Raw genomic sequence first — 17119 nt, 5'->3', positions numbered from 1 at the left:
GATGTTGCAGTCTCTTTGGAGACATAATTCAAACTGCAAGTTACAAGACTGAAAGACTTAAAGATAAGAGGAAGAGTTTATGTCTTCACTGCCCATGCAGGTATATCTTTTACAGCATAATAGCTGTTCTCCTGTAAAATCCAAGCCACAGATTTTTTTTTTTTTTTGCCACAATATCTCTGGGTGAATTGAGTCCTAGGGAACTGCCTAGCTACATCATGGTAAATACAACATTGTCACCGTGAAGGTGTTACAGAGAGGGAGCAAACAAAAGCTACTTCTCTTGCAGTAAAAATCTCATTTTGACAGTAAAGCATAGCCAGGCAGAGAGCTGATACTTAGCCTTTGAGTCATATTTTAACTCCCACTGCCTTAGCTGAGACCTAACAGATGACCATCAAGAAATCAAGTGCGATCTCAGGAATGCAAGCACAGTTGTGAAAGGGACTAGATATTCCCCCTATATTGGAGCAGCTGTGTGGATCTCAAATCTCATGAATCCCCTTTCTTCTGAGTCCTATTTTCTACAGCATGTGCTAATCAAGTGGGTAAGCTGTCAGGAAACACCCGTAGAAAGCAGCCTGTCCACAGTGCACTTGTTCAACTGGGGATGCATCTATTCTGTATCTGAACATGTGCTCTGAAAACATCTGTTGGTCAGCTTAGAGCACTGAGCAGTGAGCTGATGGTAGCTGGGTGCTTCAGTGAAAATACAGCACTGTCTCACCGATGGGTGCTGGAAAATGTGTTACCTGAGATGAGACCAAAGGAAGCAAGCCATCTTCTCTGTATGTCCTCACTTTGGCACCAAGCAGCTTTCTGATTTTCGGGGACTCGAGTGTTTAATCCACATGAGCCCCTCTATTGATGCTGCTCATTTTGTTTGTCAGTGAATAGGAGAAAGCAGCTGAAAACACAGCGCCAAATTCTCCAGGGCCTGAGTATCTGCATACGACTGTTGTGTCTAGGCAAAGTTGCTATTTATAAGGGCTCTGGGGTGGTGAAGAAATGAGGCATCCAGTGTGAGGGAGAAGATGTTTTAGGCCTTAAAGAGGGATTGATTTGTGGTTATTATTGCTGCCTTTGATCTGCCAACAGGGATCTGAAACTAATCCACCAGAGCAGCACAAGTCTGATATATAGTGCCAGATGGAGATGCCAGAATAGGTTACTCCTGCTGTCTTTGACACTGCATTATCATGAAGTGGTAAAACAGGTAGTACAAAGAAAAGCAAGCAAGGGTTAGGAGCGTGTGCACTGCAGGAATGCTGCTGGCTGTGTGAAGTGACTGCGAGTTGTTCAAGCCACTGCAGGATCAATTAGCCATTCACAGCATTATCCTAACCTGATGAGAGGCTGAGGGACCCAACCAGACAGAGAAGTTGGTTGGCATACAGAATTGAACATCACTGGGTACTTCCATGCTAAATTGAGGGAGCAGAAGATGCAGGCTCCCTGTATTTCAAAAGTAATCCCATAAGGACAAATGGCCATAAAAGTGAAAAACAGTGTTTTGTATAAGGACTTTTATTCACTGTGAGTTCATACCCCACCTATGAAGTGTATAAAAAATGAATCTCATTTAAAAATGTTGTGCTGGAAGCAGGGAATATGGTCTAGCTGCTGAGGTGTTGGTGGGATTTTACCACTTTTGGTTTCATTTTGTTTAGAAATTGGAGCAATTTGGGGCTTAGTACGGCTATTAGTTCTCTGTAGAGCTCATGATCATGTGAGTCAGCAAGCTCATTGCATAAGAAGAGCTTTGTATAGATGTTGGATCAATTGGCAGTGAGTTGTCAATAAATGTATCTCCTAGACACTGTGCAATTGACAGGCTAATGAAGTGCTTTCTTGGTGACAGAGAGCTGTTGACAAATCTTTTGCCACTATGCTTTTTGCACTCCTGCATTTCTCATAAATGCGCTCCGTGCCACAGGCTTGTGGAATACTAGGACAGTTTCACAACTAAGGGGGGTGCCTGTTTGCTACCTTGCATGCATAGGCTGGGATTTGGCAAAGATGTTAGTAGCCTGTGTGTTGAGGAACCAGAAAGTAAGGACAGTAGTCCAAGGGCCATGTTTGCCCTCCTGGCAATGTGTTTTCCAACATGTTTCTAAGACGACACAGAGTAGATGTCCTGCAGTTTATCCTCCAAGATTGCAGCTTGGGGTTTGGCTCCCCGTTGTTGCACTCTTTCTGCCTTCGTTGCAAGTGGTTTCAACTCCATGTTTCTTTTCCTCTTGCCCAGAAGCAGGTGGAACCATTAGTTTATTTTGCATCACTCTTGGAGGCTCCTGTGGGTGCCTTTTGCAAACATCTGATGATGGAGTAAACTAGTTCCTGTCCTTTTATGTAGAAGTTCCATATTTGTTCCTCTAACTCATAAGCATACATAAGCACCAATGATTTACGATGAGTGCTGCCTACCTATGGCAAAAAGATGTTCAGCAAAACCAGATCATATTGGTATGCATAATCCCACCTTCCTTGTAAGAGAAACTATTTTGGTTAATGCATGCATTCAGAAGTTTACAGAGTGACTCGTTAGCCCTAGCTATTGCTAGCACTTGATGAGAAGACGTAATTTTCACTCCAGTGTTCATAGCCAGCCTATGTTGTCCATACGTTGCTGTACAGTTTGGAGCTGTAAGCTGTAATGCAAGTGCAGTTTGCCTGTTTGCTTGCATGGATAATAATGGCCATGTGTAGAAGATTTAAATAACAAAGAACGTGCTATTTGATTGACATTGTAAAGCCATGTTTGGTTTTGCAGTTTCCAAGATATGCCTCAGTTGCTAACGCTAATTGCAACAGAAATTATTATTACCTCTGTTGTAATTCTTAAGTAATCTAGAGGTCTTTGCACTTCCCAAGTCACTCTGTTCAGGAGAGAGTTAAAGTAAGAAATGTAGGTGATTTCCAAGAAGACTGTGATGAGACCTGCCTCACGGGATAGCCCGTGCTGCACGGTGTGCACTAGTGGATTTTCAGTTCTCAGGAATAGATTGTGTGACATTACAGGACAAACACTGCATCCACTGAAATCAGAAGCAAAACTTGTATTGATTTTGTTGAAATCAAAATGAGGCTGACACTGTGTTACCGTTTCATCTTGGCGGACATCAGGGAAGAAGGCGGCCTTTCGAAAGGCTCTATGTTCTTCACGCTGTGGGCCTTGAAATACACTGAAAGCAACTTGGGAAGTTGTACGGATTGGATGACACCAGAACTTAATGATGTCAGTGTAACTGTTGTTTTCCAAAGGGGTGGTCAGCTTCTTGCTTTTCAAGAGGGAGGGAAGCCAATGCAAAAATCTGCAATGGGGCAGGGACGAGGATTCACATAGCAAGTGAGACTTGTAGTCTCACCCAGCTTATCCAGTGCTATGGAACACAAATCTAGGAGAAACACTGCTGTCAGGAAAACATGAATATAACACAGTTTGTTTCTGGTAGACAAAAGGAAGCTCAACCCTTCACTCAAGGTGTTAATGGCATGGAAAAATATGTGATTTTCCTGTTGTTTCAGAACGACCTCCAACCGTAGGCAAGTTTATTTACAGAACAGAGCTTTAAGAAAGGACAAGCTAAAAAAGAAATGGTAAATATTCAAACAAATGTTAGCGTCTTGTGTTACCTCAGGAGCTGGTTCAGTTTGCTGATTGCTCAGTTTCAGTGTGGTCTGAGTAATGAAGAGCTGACTAGTGAGCCTAGTTTGATGTAATTCCCTGAGTACTCTTGAAGCATAACAAACCCAGAAAGACTGTAATGAAAAATAATAGAAAGGTAGCTGGGGGCTTAACTTATGATCTGTGCTCATTACAGTAAGCGACATTTTCATTGCAGTGTTGCCATAAAGATTATTGGCTGCCACATAACATAGGTCCCTCCTGAAAATATTCTGGAACAGCTTTGTTGGCACAGTAAAAGCCATGGAAAAACGCCAAAGATTTGCTTAAAACTCAGTAATTGTTTGCCAAATATTAATGGTGTGATGCTTTGTTCAAAACTGGCTGGAAAATGGGGTGAATAGTCTGTATCATTTTATTACATGGTATCTGTGTGACCATCTTTGGTCTTCCGCAGTAGATGTATATAACTGGAAAACCATTGTGTTGATATTTTTTGCTTCTTTAATGAAGTACTTGATCTCTGGCTTTCAAAATTCCAGCATTTTAACATGAATGGTGACAATGATTTTGAAATTGGCTTTGAATCTCCTTACTCCTTTGTGCGTATGTGGACCTGTCTGAGCACAACTCATCAGAGTATCTGGAAGATTGACATCATTGGCATGTTTGTGCCAGTGTTGGCCAGGGAGGAGTTGAAAGGGCTGTATTTGGGAACTGGAAAGAGATTTCATGGGGAAGATGGCAAAATTCAATATTTGCATTGACCTGTTGTGCATGTTCAAAAATTCAATCTGAGAAGGCTCAAACAGCCTTTCTAGAACGTATATACAAAATGTGTCAAACAAAGCTGACTCAGGTGACTGGGTGAAACTGGATTATCTGTGATGTGTAGCACTTCAGATGTGGTCCTTTGTGTCAAAAAGGTGAAGTGAGTTTCCTCATTTCTTCACCTTTTTCCTGGTAGTGCTTTTGTGCAGCTAAATCCAGTGGGCTGGAGGAGCCAGGGGATTTCTCCACTGATGGCAGTGACCAGCTGCTCCATATCCCTGTTCCCTTGTCCTGCCAGTAGCAAGGCTAACCACAAATTCAGAACATGTGTGTACACATGGCCAGCCATGAACAGATTAGCATGATGGGAGAACAGGTGGCCACATAAACGCAGAGAGGACAAACAACAGCCAGACCGCATTTCTAGGCTTCATTGCTCAGGGAAAACCCTATGTCAGGGATCCCTCTGGTACCTGTCTCCCAAATCTTGGATATTTCAAGTATCAGGTCCCCAGACCCAGTCTTACCAGCCTACAGCCCCTCAGCCTCCCTAGGACCTGATCCCAGGCCCTTGGTCTCTCCAGTGTCGAGGACTCAGTCCATCCTAGTGACCAGCTAGCCTGGCTTGAACTTTGCTGATGGGTCATGCATGCATGTTGTCAGAACAGAGAGCACACTCACACAGAAAACAGTTATAAACAGGGTTTTGGTAGAACACACCTCCACTTGGAGGTGATTTGGTGCAGTTTAGCCAAACAAGCGTGCTGGCCAGCCTCCTGCTTGCATATGACTGGCCTCATTTATTCCCCACTTGATCCTCTCTCCATTTTCCTGTGCTTGTTCTCTGCCATCCATCTTGATCCCTCCTTTCCACTCTCTTGGTCCTTCCCCTAAACATCTCATAAGTCCTGTATAATCCTTAAATACTTTTGCTCAATCCCAAGACTCCCCCTAAGCATCCCACAGTAAGTCCTGTGCCCCCTTTACACAGTGGTCCCCAGAGCCTGCACAGCCTTCCAGAAAGAGTGTGTTGAGTCACGCAAGTGGGTTGTGCAGCGGGACCGGGGCTTAGTCCTTCACCTTTGAGGGTCTCGGGAGCGGTGATTCAGGAGGGTTAGGTTGGTTGAGTTCCCCACCATGTCACTGTGTCCCTCGTCACTGTTTGGTCTTTGTGTCTATTTTGAGGAGCCGTTAGGCAGCCGGCCCTGCAGCCAGTAGGGATGATGAAGGTAGACAGACACCCTGGCAGAGGCATGTGAGCCAGCCCAGCAGAGCAGGGCAGCTGTATAAACCCTGCGTATGGAGAACTGCAGTATCCTGAATGTTCTCCCTGCTACTGCCAGTGAAGTCAGTCATCCTCAGTGTGCAGCAGAGCAGGCTCAGATTAACTCAGACACTTCAGTTTTGCTCAAAAAAAGAGACTCTGCGTATCAGTATTTTCCCAGAGTCCCTTCTATACATTTTATTGGTACACTTTGTCTAGTTGCTGGAAAAGAAATACATACCTGCCAGATGTAGAATAACTTAAAGAAAGTTCCTTGGCTTGCACTTAGCTATTTTTACCTTCTGTTTTCCTTTTTTTAAATGTTAATTAGGTGCACAGCAAAATGCATGTAGTAAATCAATAATAAAGATTATGTAAGGGGATTTATCTGAGCAGCAAGCCCCTTAGTGTAGCATTCAAAAGGGAAAAATGAGCACTGATTTGCTTAAACCCAAAGGACTCCATGTGCACAACAACATTAAAATAACAGAAGAATGAAGAATCCGTTCGGCTGGCTCCAGGAAGCTGTCTGTACTGTGTGCCAGTATGTTTTCTGCACCATGTTCGCTGCCTGTCCAGGGTTAGTTTGAGAGCAGGCAGGTGGCCCTGAATATGGTCCCAGCAACATGGTTTGGTGAAATGGAACAAACTGTTGATTTATCTACTGCATGCTCACGGAATTACAAATACATAAAGACAAAGGTTGTGATGATACAGATGACTCCAGTGAACAGAACACACTTCTTTCTCACTTGAGTAGTCTTATTCCTTCTTGCTGGTGCATTTTTCTCTGCAGCCACCTGTGCTGGCTTCTGCCAAAGAAGCTGAGCCTGCTCGTGCAGATTCTGTGGCTCTTAATTCCTTTTGATTCATTAGGTGGAGGATGTCATTTGTCCTGGTGGATACCTCAGCCCTCAGGGTTTACAGCTGATGCCTCTGTCTGGCACTAAATTGTTTTTTCTGGTCATACATAAGTGGGAAAGCACCATTTGATCTGTGAAAAGAAAACAAGGGGAAAAGTATTCCGCTGCAATCTGTGGGAATTCTCAGCCGTGAGGACTTTAGGTTCTGACCTATGAAGTTTCTCTGTGCCTGGGGTGGATCCAGGGACTGGTCTGCACATGTAGGCTGAGCCAGTCAGCAATCCATTCGAAATGGAGCGTAAGAAGGGAGATCAGCCCTCCTGGATGCACTTGAAGATGCAAGTCCCAGGTGAGAAATTCTTCATGATTGACATAGTCTGATAGGACTATCCAGGTGCAGAAACGAATCGTTCTTTCCCTGGTCCTCTCAGTCTGCTGTCTCATTATACCAGACTAGCTGGTGGTTGTTTTATCAGCATTATAGATTCTCTAGATGAAATCTTAATTCATGTTTGCCTCTGTTTTTAAAGAAATAAGCATAAGCACATCCTCTCCTTCCCATCTTCATGACAGTTCCATGGAGGTCCTCCTTGTGTGTGTCTCTGGCTTTGTAGCACAGCTGAGATTTTCAGTGCTGGGCTCCCTAGGTATTAGATAGGTCTGACTTTCAGAAAACAGATGCTGGTGTTCCATGTGCTTTCAAAACCTCTCTGCCAAAAGTCACATTTCTTGCAAGCTCTTTCAAGTTGGGTATGCAAAGTCATTAGCCAGTTTTGCAAATCCTTTTCCTTTACAAAAGGCTCTTTTTTTTCTAGGTTTCTGTGAGCTTCCAGCTGTGCTCCCCTAACAAGCCTCACATTTAAAGTACTTGCTTCAAAAGGCTGCTAGCCTCAGAGAATATAAGGAGAAGGCTTTCTTTTATTACTGTATATTAATTAAAGAAATGCCTAACACCTACTTGGAATTCCTTTCTGGAAAAAGAAAATTAGTTCTCCTTAACATGCAAGATGGTAAATTCAAAGAAGCAGGGGTTAAATTAACCAGTTTAAGAGCTGACATGTCTGGCAGAATTAAAATTATCCAGCAATTGCCAGCCTTATAGGAGAGCAGGTGTTTGTAAATCATAGTTACCTTGGCTCAAATCTTCCCACACAGACACATCTCCACCGAGGTGTCTCCTTACACATCCGACTGGACTGTATTCCCTTTACAACTGCTGTGTTTGGGCTGCTGAGTCGTCACAGCAGGACTGATGATGCTATTGTGAGGAGCATCACAGGGAGCTCCTGAGCTCAGGCCAGAGGTCCATCTGGTCAGGATCCATCTGACAGTAACCTGTAGGGAAAGAAGGTGGGAAACATGGCACGTAGAGGCTGAGTCTTTGTCTTCTTCAGATATATGACACAGCAAATGCAAACAGGAGAGACTGGAGTTGAGGGATCCGGCAGAAGGGAGCCCTGTGAGGAACTGAATGGTGAAGTGGCTGGTAGGAGACACATGGGATGGGTGGGCTTATTTTGCTGGATGCACATTCAACACAGTTGCTGAGATGGTGAGCTCCAGGACAGTTTTGGCAGAATACTTTTTTTTGCTTATTGAGATTGGAGTGGTTTTAGGCAGGAATTCGCAGTAAGTCAACGTTGAACTGTATGACTCAGCAGAGTCTGTAATGTAAGGTAGCTAACACCTTGTGAGAGTGTGCCAAGTGGGAACAGAGGGGGAGCGGTTGCTTTGGGCAGACTTCATCTAGTATTTTAAAATATCTAAATGTGAGTGTCTACGTGTCAGCTAGCTGCCTACTGTCCACTGCAGTTGGTGAAAATCTATAACAGAGTATAGCAACTAAGCATCTCGCAGCAGACACTTGTATTTGGTCACCCAAAAAGCTCTCTACTCCACTGGCTTCATTAGCCAGATCTCCACTGACTGCAACACAGGCTTGGATACCCAGCTCTCCACCTGTACTGAATCCTCTCCTTCTTACCTAATTTGGGCTCCAATAAATGAAACTAGCTGCAAAAAAGAGCTAATCCAAGATGGGAAGAGGTGATCAGCTCCCCTGCATGAAGACCCCAGAAAGCACTTGAGGGGAGTAGGGATTTCTGGTGATGCAGAAAGTCTCTTTGAAAAGCGAAGTGCAGGACGTGGGGGGATTAGGGAGGGTGATGCCAGGGCAAACTCTGCAGGAGCTTTGGGTTATGAAGGTTATTGGGGCAGGTGGAGGGAACAGGAAGATATCACGGGTTGTTACACTTCACAGTGTCTTGGGACTGGGCTCTAGGGTGTGGAGATTTGGGACAGTCTGAAGTATTAGGCATACCAGAGTGTGAGTGGGCAATACAGGAAGACAAACTGTTACAGACCTAAAAATACTGGAGCAGTTTTACAACACATTAAGAGCAGCAGGTTTAGTAGCCCAGAGGCTCTTGCAGCATAGCAAGCACGCAGCACCGCCAGCGCCTGCCCCCTTCAACCAGCAAGCACTGCCTCAATTTCGGAGCATGAGGAGTGAGGTGGTACACCGACAGATGACAGGCCAAATCTGAGTTTTTGAAGAAACTTGCAGAAAGCTTCAGATGATGAACATCTCTGACACTGCTACCATCTGCTCTCAGAGCACTCGCAAACAAGGGGCAAAAAATTAGCTGAATAAAATGAGTCACTCTTGTCTGTTCTTCCTTATTAAGAATCCTAAAACTGCAGCTTGCCATCCGAGTGTGCAAGGAAACCAGATATTCATTTCACTTACCCATGCAATGTTCCTCTTAATTTAAATCATCTGACTTATGTCACAGAGAATAAAAATAAATTATTGGTAAACTACCAAAATAATATGATACTTGCAAAGTAATTTTAGCCCCCACTATTTTCTCTCACTGGTACATTACTGGCAAATTAAACCCCAGTATCTGGCCCCTTCCTAGGAGAAGATGTGGTTTGAGGAGGTGACATGTTAGCAGCTCCCACAGGAGAAAAGGCCAGTCTCAGTAGCTCAGAGGGGATACCAGAGCAGCAATAAGCCATGCAAAAACTGCCAAGGCAAAAGCATCTTGCAGTAAGCGCTTGAGAATTGTAACTAATACAGGCTAGCCAGCACGTATCAGTCTTGCAAGCACTTCTTTTCAGCTTTGGGTCTCCAGTGATATCACCACTTCAGCCTCCTGCCTCGCCAGCTGGGGCTGGGGACTGTCCTGTTGACGTCCTGTAAATACCCACATTTGAAGCTGTGTCTGAGCATTAAATACCTGCCTGAACCTGAGCTCCAAGCGAGCAGTGCTGGAATATTTCACCTTTGTTTCTCAGATTATGGTACATACCTGGAGGTGGCATCTCTCCAGGATCGTATTTAACTGTGTGTGTCCTTTTCATACTGCATACTCACCCTGTAGGTCTATGACAGACATAAAGTGAAAGCAATTTATTTCTTATGGCTCATTCTTGAAATCCTCTTTCAAAATGCTTAAATTCAAGAAAATTAATGTGTGCATCAAACGCTTTACGCTAGTTCACTAGCTTACACACAAGTTCACTCTTTTCATCTCTGGGAGCACGTAGCCTTCAGCTAGTGAATGTTTTGTTGTACAAGAGCAAAAAATTGGAGGCAATTGTGCTGAAGGTGGTTTTTGAAAGTGGCTCTATTGAACTTTATGAATTTTAACTATGGTTCTTTTTTAAATTCAGAGATTTTGGTAGCAAGACTGTAAGCTTTCAAGTTACAAGGCTCCATGCCTGATCTTATGCTGTAAATTGCAACATTTAGCAATTTGTAGTTTAATTTAGAAGGATCGCCTACTTGCCTAAATGCTTAAGTAATGTGGCAGGCTGTGGTTATTGATTCTCTCTGAATTTATTACAAGAAAGCTGTATTCACTCTTTCCTCTTGGGAATGCCCCTCCTGAACTGCATGCTTGCTAGTGACAGCTTAGACCCCTGATACATAACCAAAGACCTTGCCTAATATCCTTGCAACTGCTTGGGGAATTTTTATTAAGTAAAAGCATCATTAAAGTAGACAGAATGATGAAGTTTAATGAGCATCTTTCTCACTTGATATTGTTAGTTTTGCTGCAGCAGCCGTAGTGCTCTCATTTGTTACTTCCAGTGGGGCAGATAGAGAATGCAGGGAGATTTTGTTTGTTTGCATACGAAGAAACATTTATGTTCATGAGAGATATTTGCTTTGAAAAATATATACAAGGAGAGAAAGCAACTGGAAATCTCTATCTGAGGGCTTTCTGCATTTTCAGTCTTGCATTTAATCTCCCCTTTCACTTTAACATAATGAGAAGGCTGCATGCAATACTGTAGCTGCTAAGTCTACAAAGGTTCAGCGGTTTGTGAACTGTGGTTGTAATAACTAGCTTCTGACTGTTGCTGCAAACCACAAACATCTCAAATATTTATTTGCACTCCAGATTTTATTCTTCAGCTGAGGTTTTGGTCTGCAAGCTGTGTGTAGTGTCCTGCTCAGAGCTGTACCAGCCCCATGAACAGGTGACATTCCAAACTACCAAGTGTGAAGGTGCTGCCATGAATATAATATCAGCATTTACCTCACAAATCTGCCTTGAAACAGTAGCCACAATCTGCCTCAATATTCCTTTGTCTGTTTATGGAGGCCGTCCGCCTTTGCTAAGGGTCTAGTTGTACAAACAGATAGGTCAAGGTGCCATCTCCTAGTACATTACCATCCATCAGCTGAGCTGCGTAACTGTCTGTGTGTATGTCTTAAGCTGACCTTCGCTGCTGAGGACGGTGCATGAGTGTTTCTGCTTAACACGTTTGACTTCGCAGTGATGCCAGAGCAAGAACATGTACACAGTTGGTTACTACAGCTTGGCTGACAGACATTGACGTGCAAGCTATGGTTTCTGTGGCTCTATCCTTCCAGTAGGTATCGAGATTAAGGGCTGTATATGTAAACTCCACATCTATTACAGCCAAGGGGTTATAGGTTCTCGTGTAATTCAGATAGTTGCGTCTCTGTGCGGATCAGCTCCGTTAGTTTTTTTCTTTGGGGTTTTTTTTTTTCTGGTTTTGTTTTGGGGTTTTTTTTCCTTGGGAGCTATAAAAGTGGTGTCTGTTGTTGTACCAGAAGTTCATTGAAAATTGTGCATTCTCTTTTCCCTAGTGTAACAGAAGGCAAGTTCTGTCCCAGAGGCATTATCACAGTCATTATTGTATTTAAATGTTGTTGTGACACCATATGTCTCCTCGTATTTGATGTGTGCAAACACAAGAAAGAGTCCCTGTCTGTGAAGGCTTGTATAATCTAAATACGTCTGATCCTTGCTCTTTGCATAGCAGACTACTGTGATAGATTGTAAAGCACTTATCTTCAGTTGAGATAGCAATGTGCAGCTGAAACTTCCTTGAAATTTTGCCAGAGAAACCTAAGTAGATATATTTGATTTGCTTTTTTAAAACCCAATAATTATTTTCCTGGATGAAAATTCAGTGCATGTGCCGATAGAAGTGGTTGGACCTGAGAATAAGTAAAAAGAATGTAAAAGTGCCGCAGATGTCTGCACCTCACGCACATCTACTACTACTGACGTAGTATTTGCATGGGGTGGAGGGAATTGCTGGAGTACCAATAGCACTGAATATCATAAGGAGTAAATATCAAAGAAAAACTGCTACTAAAAATACTTAGAGGTCAATTGGGATTTTTACTGCTTAGTGCATGCAGTGGCCACTGGACCTTTCACAGTCAAAAGGTGTTGCCCGAGTAGACTATACCAGAACTCTGAAGTTCATTCAAAATTGTCAATATTCAGCTTCTGCACTTCAAAAGCATCCGTGTAGTCAGTAGAATTCCCACCACACCCTTTTACTTCAGAAGAAGTTCACTAACCTGAGCTCTGCCAGTCCACAAACTTGAAGATTTGCCCTGAGAAAGCAGGAAATGAGAGGCAGAATGAATGCCTGAAGTGTCATATGAGAGGGAAATTCATATAGTTTCCAAAGCAAAAAAGTGGAGCCTAAACCAACCTGAGCAAAAAAAAGGGTATGTAACACCTGAAAACCACTAAAGCTGCTGTTACAGTCCTCTCTGGCTTGGGACTAACAGGGCAAAGGAGCTGTGGGGCAGCAGGAGGTGGAAGACAGGATAGGGGCAGGGGACTTCCATTCCCATCTGTGAAGTTTTTTTGTGCTCAGATACAGTGGATCAGTCAATTCTCTGTTAATTCAGTACTTAAAGTCCCAGTCCGCAGTTCTTAAAGGGGCCTTTTCTTACTATATGAAAAAACTTTACATTCTACTCCAATGTAGCATTATTTCTCTAGAGCCAGAAAACAACTTGAATGTTAATTTAGTATTTAACTAACTATTGGTGCTCACAGATTTGAGCATGCATTTCCACTTCTCTGTTGCTAACTTCTCAGAGTTACAAAATTATTGCTGACAGTGGTTCAAATGCTGCGCCGCATATTGTTGAGAACAAGAGGGGGCTTGTTCCCTGACTTTTTCTACCCTGGATAGGTTTCTGATAGGACAGTCTCCGTGAATGACACTTCTGTGCTCTTCCACAATGATAGTATTTCCTGATACCAAAACATCTCCTGCCATGTCTTTCCTCCCTCAACTAACTTTAACACCTTCCAAAACAGGACAGTTATTTAGGATGGTTATTTGATTAGTACACATACTGTGTACTTAGATAAAATATAGCCTTGTGCTGTTGGGGCTGTATCTCTTATGAAAAGAAAAATATGTGTATTGTAGCTAATAGTAAGCATTCAGTTATCACAGAGGGTCAGGGCTCTCTGCGTTCATCAGGAAATGGGATCTGATCCCGTGTTGACAGTAGGTGATGGCACACATAAAATTTCAGTAAGGTGAAATAATGTCATAGTTTACAGTTGTATTTTCCTTGAGCAAGGCTGTTTTGGGTACAGTGCACCATGACAGCAGCCTGTTTAGCACCATGATGTAAAACTGCAGCTGCTGAGGAGGTGAAAGCGAGTGCTGCCTCTCTACCCCACCCTACGAGAAGCTCTAATCCCAGCAGTCCAGGAACCCCAGGGTTGAAGTATCTTCCAGATACAGCGAAATAAAGCTCAGAGCAGGTGGTAGCTTTTAACCTCCTGACATGGAATAGAATAGACCAGACCAGACTATTTCAGTTGGCAGGGACCTACAACGATCACCTAGTCCAACTGCCTGACCAATTCAGAGATGACCAAGTTAAAGCATGTTGTTAAGGGCATTGTCCAGATGCCTCTTAAACACTGACAGGCTTGGAGCATCGACACCTCTCTAGGAAGCCTGTTCCAGTGTTTGACCTCCCTCTCAGTAAAGAAATGCTTCCTAATGTCCAGTCTAAACCTCCCCTGGCGCAGCTTTGAACCATTCCCACACATCCTACCACTGGCTCCCAGGGAGAAGAGCTCAGCACCTCCTTCTCCACTTCCCCTCCTCAGGAAGCTGTACAGAGCAATGTATGTCTTGGCTAAAATCTCTCTGTATCTGACGTAAATAGCCCCTCCATGGCCATGCCTTACAGCACAGTAATTCAAGAGTATTTCTATCTGTTTGGATCCTTGTTCAATGTCTCTTGCATACAGTTGACTGTATAGTCCATCAGGCCCTGTAGAAGAAGGAGGGCCTGTCCTCTGCTGAAATTAGTTTCAGCCTGCAAAGCAAAAGAGGTCACTGTAAATAAAGAGTCAGTTTATCTCTGAGATACCCGCTCAGGGTGATACCCGCTGCAGAACAGTCTATCAGGTCATGCTTTCTGGATAAGCAGCAACGTATCATGAGTAACTTAAGTCTGTCTGGACATGACTAAGCAAAAGTAGCAAAAGGATCTCTACCTGGTCCTTGTTTGCAGCGAGGGTTCGACAGATGTGCAAGCTGCATACACGGACTGCAGCAGGGGAGAGTGCACGTGAGGGTGCGTGTGATGGACCAGTGCAGCTCGCCTGCCACAGCTGGGACCTTCTGCGTGCCCCAGACACGTGAAAATGCAGGACCCGGGTTCTGTGGCGACAGTGCTGACAGCTACCCATCCCGATTTTGACACATCAAAAGGCAGTTCTAGGAAGACTCAGAGTTTCTCAACCCCAAGCCCCTGATCTGTCCCGTTTTTTGACAAAATCCACCAAAAGGTGGAGGTGCAGTGACACACGGAAGGCTGTTGTGGGAACTGGTGCCGTTATCTTTAGTAGCAGAATTCCTATCAAGTGGTAGAAGTTCCTGGCAACAGCCTAGTATGGGATTGGGGCGGACACTCACCAGCACCAGGCCTAAGCATTAGCAGGGGGACACCTTTCAGAGGGATTTCAGTATTGGTGTCAACATTGCCAGTGTTTATACAGCTGAATGAGCAGAAACAAAGCTCATCCCTGTTCCCTTCTAGATGCACTGACACCCCCGCAAAGTACGTCTTCAAAAAGCACTTTATGTCAGTAGGGGAAGTTAAGTTTGAGCTGTGTTTATTTTGGGTAGGTTTTTAATTTAGTTTAATCAGGATTACTCATAAATTATCTATTAATTACTATGTGATGTTTAGCAAGATCCTCTCAGCCATGTAGTCTATTTAGCTTCGCAGTGAATGCTAGCCATCTTAATTGTAGGATACTTTGTCAACATTTAATCAGTGGTACTTAGTAATGTGGCATTGATGTGTTGGTAGCTGTCCCAGTACTATCAATCATGTGTGAGCAGCAAAGGCGGCTGTGACACCATTGCTCTCTGTCACATTATCAAACCCTTGGGTTTTCTGGTTAGGGATGATGCTCACTTTGCTCTAAGTGGGCACTCTATCTCTCCAGTTCAACCCAATTTTTGTCATTGTCGACTTGAATACACATCCTTGCAGCCTTCCAAGCCTTAATCCTATAACTGTAGAATAAAGGTTGCTAGTTTCTGAAGGCAAAACTGATTGCTCATTCACTGCTCCAAAGGCCTGCTCTTCCCAATGTTACTCTCCTGATAAGTTATGAAAAACCTAATATTATGGACTGCAGCATGAGATATAATAGAAAATTCAGTGTGTTGAGACAAAATAAATATAATGACCTTCCTTTTTTATTTCTAGTAACTAGATGCATTGTTTAACATGCTGCAGAGTAAAAGCCTGTGTTTAATGGTTGTATCACAAATATTCTTTGTCTCATTTCCTTACAGTCTTTATGGCAGACACATGCAGGCGAATCCTGAACCTCCAAAGAAGAACAATGACAAGTCAAAGAAGATCAGCCGTAAGCCTCTGGCAGCCAAGAACAAATAAGTCCCTGGCTTCTGCCTCTGTTTTTATATCTTTTACATTGCTTTTGCATGTGTCTATAATATTCCTATGCATCTCCTGTTACTCATAAGAAAGCAGACACTAGAGGTAAAAGCAATTTACTATGTATACTGCTTTAGAAGATACTGCTTAAGGAATACAAAATTACATATTCTCCTAATTATGGTCACATTTATGTAGCCATTTAATATATCACTGTCAAACACATTTTAGCTTTTCTATTTATATGTATATTAATGTCCTCTCTTCACATGTATCACGTCCTGTCAATATCAGGGGTTTTGCACCTATATTATATGATATTAAATTTCATATAATATTCAAAGTGATTTTAATAAAGGTCTTTATTTGTATTGTGTTTCAATTTCTTCAGTAGGACTTCTGAATAGCGAATTCCTTGAGGAACTTATGTGTCCAGTTTCCTGCAATGTGTTAATTTCTTGTGTAGGAATGTGATAGCATTTTATCTGATACAAGTTAGTTAAAATGGAAAGCATTCTGTTCAAGGAGTGAAAAATTTTAATCAGTTTCTATTTCTTTTTTACATTGCTATGTCCTGCTTTTTTTGCCTTGAAGGTTATTTTGAAATCAAGGAGTAGGGGAAGGGAGAGAGGAAAGAAAAAAAAATTGTCGTTGTAAAGAGCTGGCAATTGCCAGCCTCATTTTGGGGAAAGAGAACTTTGTCATTTGAAGAAAATGGCATTTCTGCCAATTTTTTAAGGTTGGGTTTTGGGGGTTTTTTTTAGGCAGAAAACCCAAATAATGTATCTAATCTCTACTGAAAGTGCTTGTATTGAAGAGCTGTTCCAAATGGCTTTTGAAAATGCCACAGCTTCTATATTCATCTGTACAAAGCCAGCACCACAACCAAGCTCAGAAGCTGCAAATTGTTTAACATCTCAAATAGCTTCAGGTCTTACCAGTGAGGAAGAAAAACCTAAAATCTACAGACAGTGATTTCCAAACAATTTTAGTCTTAGCAGAGCAAAAGCCAACCAGGAAACTCAAGGAGCAAGAACAGATATTCATACCTAGATTGCTCGTGTCAGACCTTCCTGGCCTTGATTTCCAATTTCATGAATTTCATACTGGAGCAACCCATTGCTGAGTTTCGGCTGCCATAGGGACAGCAAGCCAGGAAACGTGCCCAGACTGCCGAAAGAGGCCTGTTGTGCTCAGTGAGAGAATAAAAGGTTTTAAATGTCTTGTGCGAGAAATGATACTTTCTACAAAAGCCATTTTGTATCTGAAGACTCTGTTATCAGCACCGGCCTTTTGATCGCATTTAGGATTACCCCAGCATTTAAGTAATACATGGTTGCCTTAGTCTGGGAATA

General features: G+C 42.9%; 1 protein-coding gene across 1 annotated transcript in view; it reads left to right on the top strand.

The window, feature by feature from the left end:
* The window catches only part of RSU1 (Ras suppressor protein 1), a 111620-nt gene extending 95485 nt beyond the window's left edge, over positions 1-16135 (top strand). The window contains exon 9 of the mRNA XM_052803332.1: positions 15662-16135. Coding sequence (XP_052659292.1) covers positions 15662-15764 — 103 coding nt within the window. The 3' untranslated portion in view covers positions 15765-16135. The remainder of the gene's footprint in view (positions 1-15661) is intronic.
* The last annotated feature ends 984 nt before the right edge of the window (positions 16136-17119 follow it).

Source organism: Harpia harpyja, chromosome 1 (genome assembly GCF_026419915.1).
Source record: "Harpia harpyja isolate bHarHar1 chromosome 1, bHarHar1 primary haplotype, whole genome shotgun sequence".
Classification (NCBI taxonomy): Eukaryota; Metazoa; Chordata; class Aves; order Accipitriformes; family Accipitridae; genus Harpia; species Harpia harpyja.
This window is presented reverse-complemented; position numbering and strand designations above follow the sequence as displayed.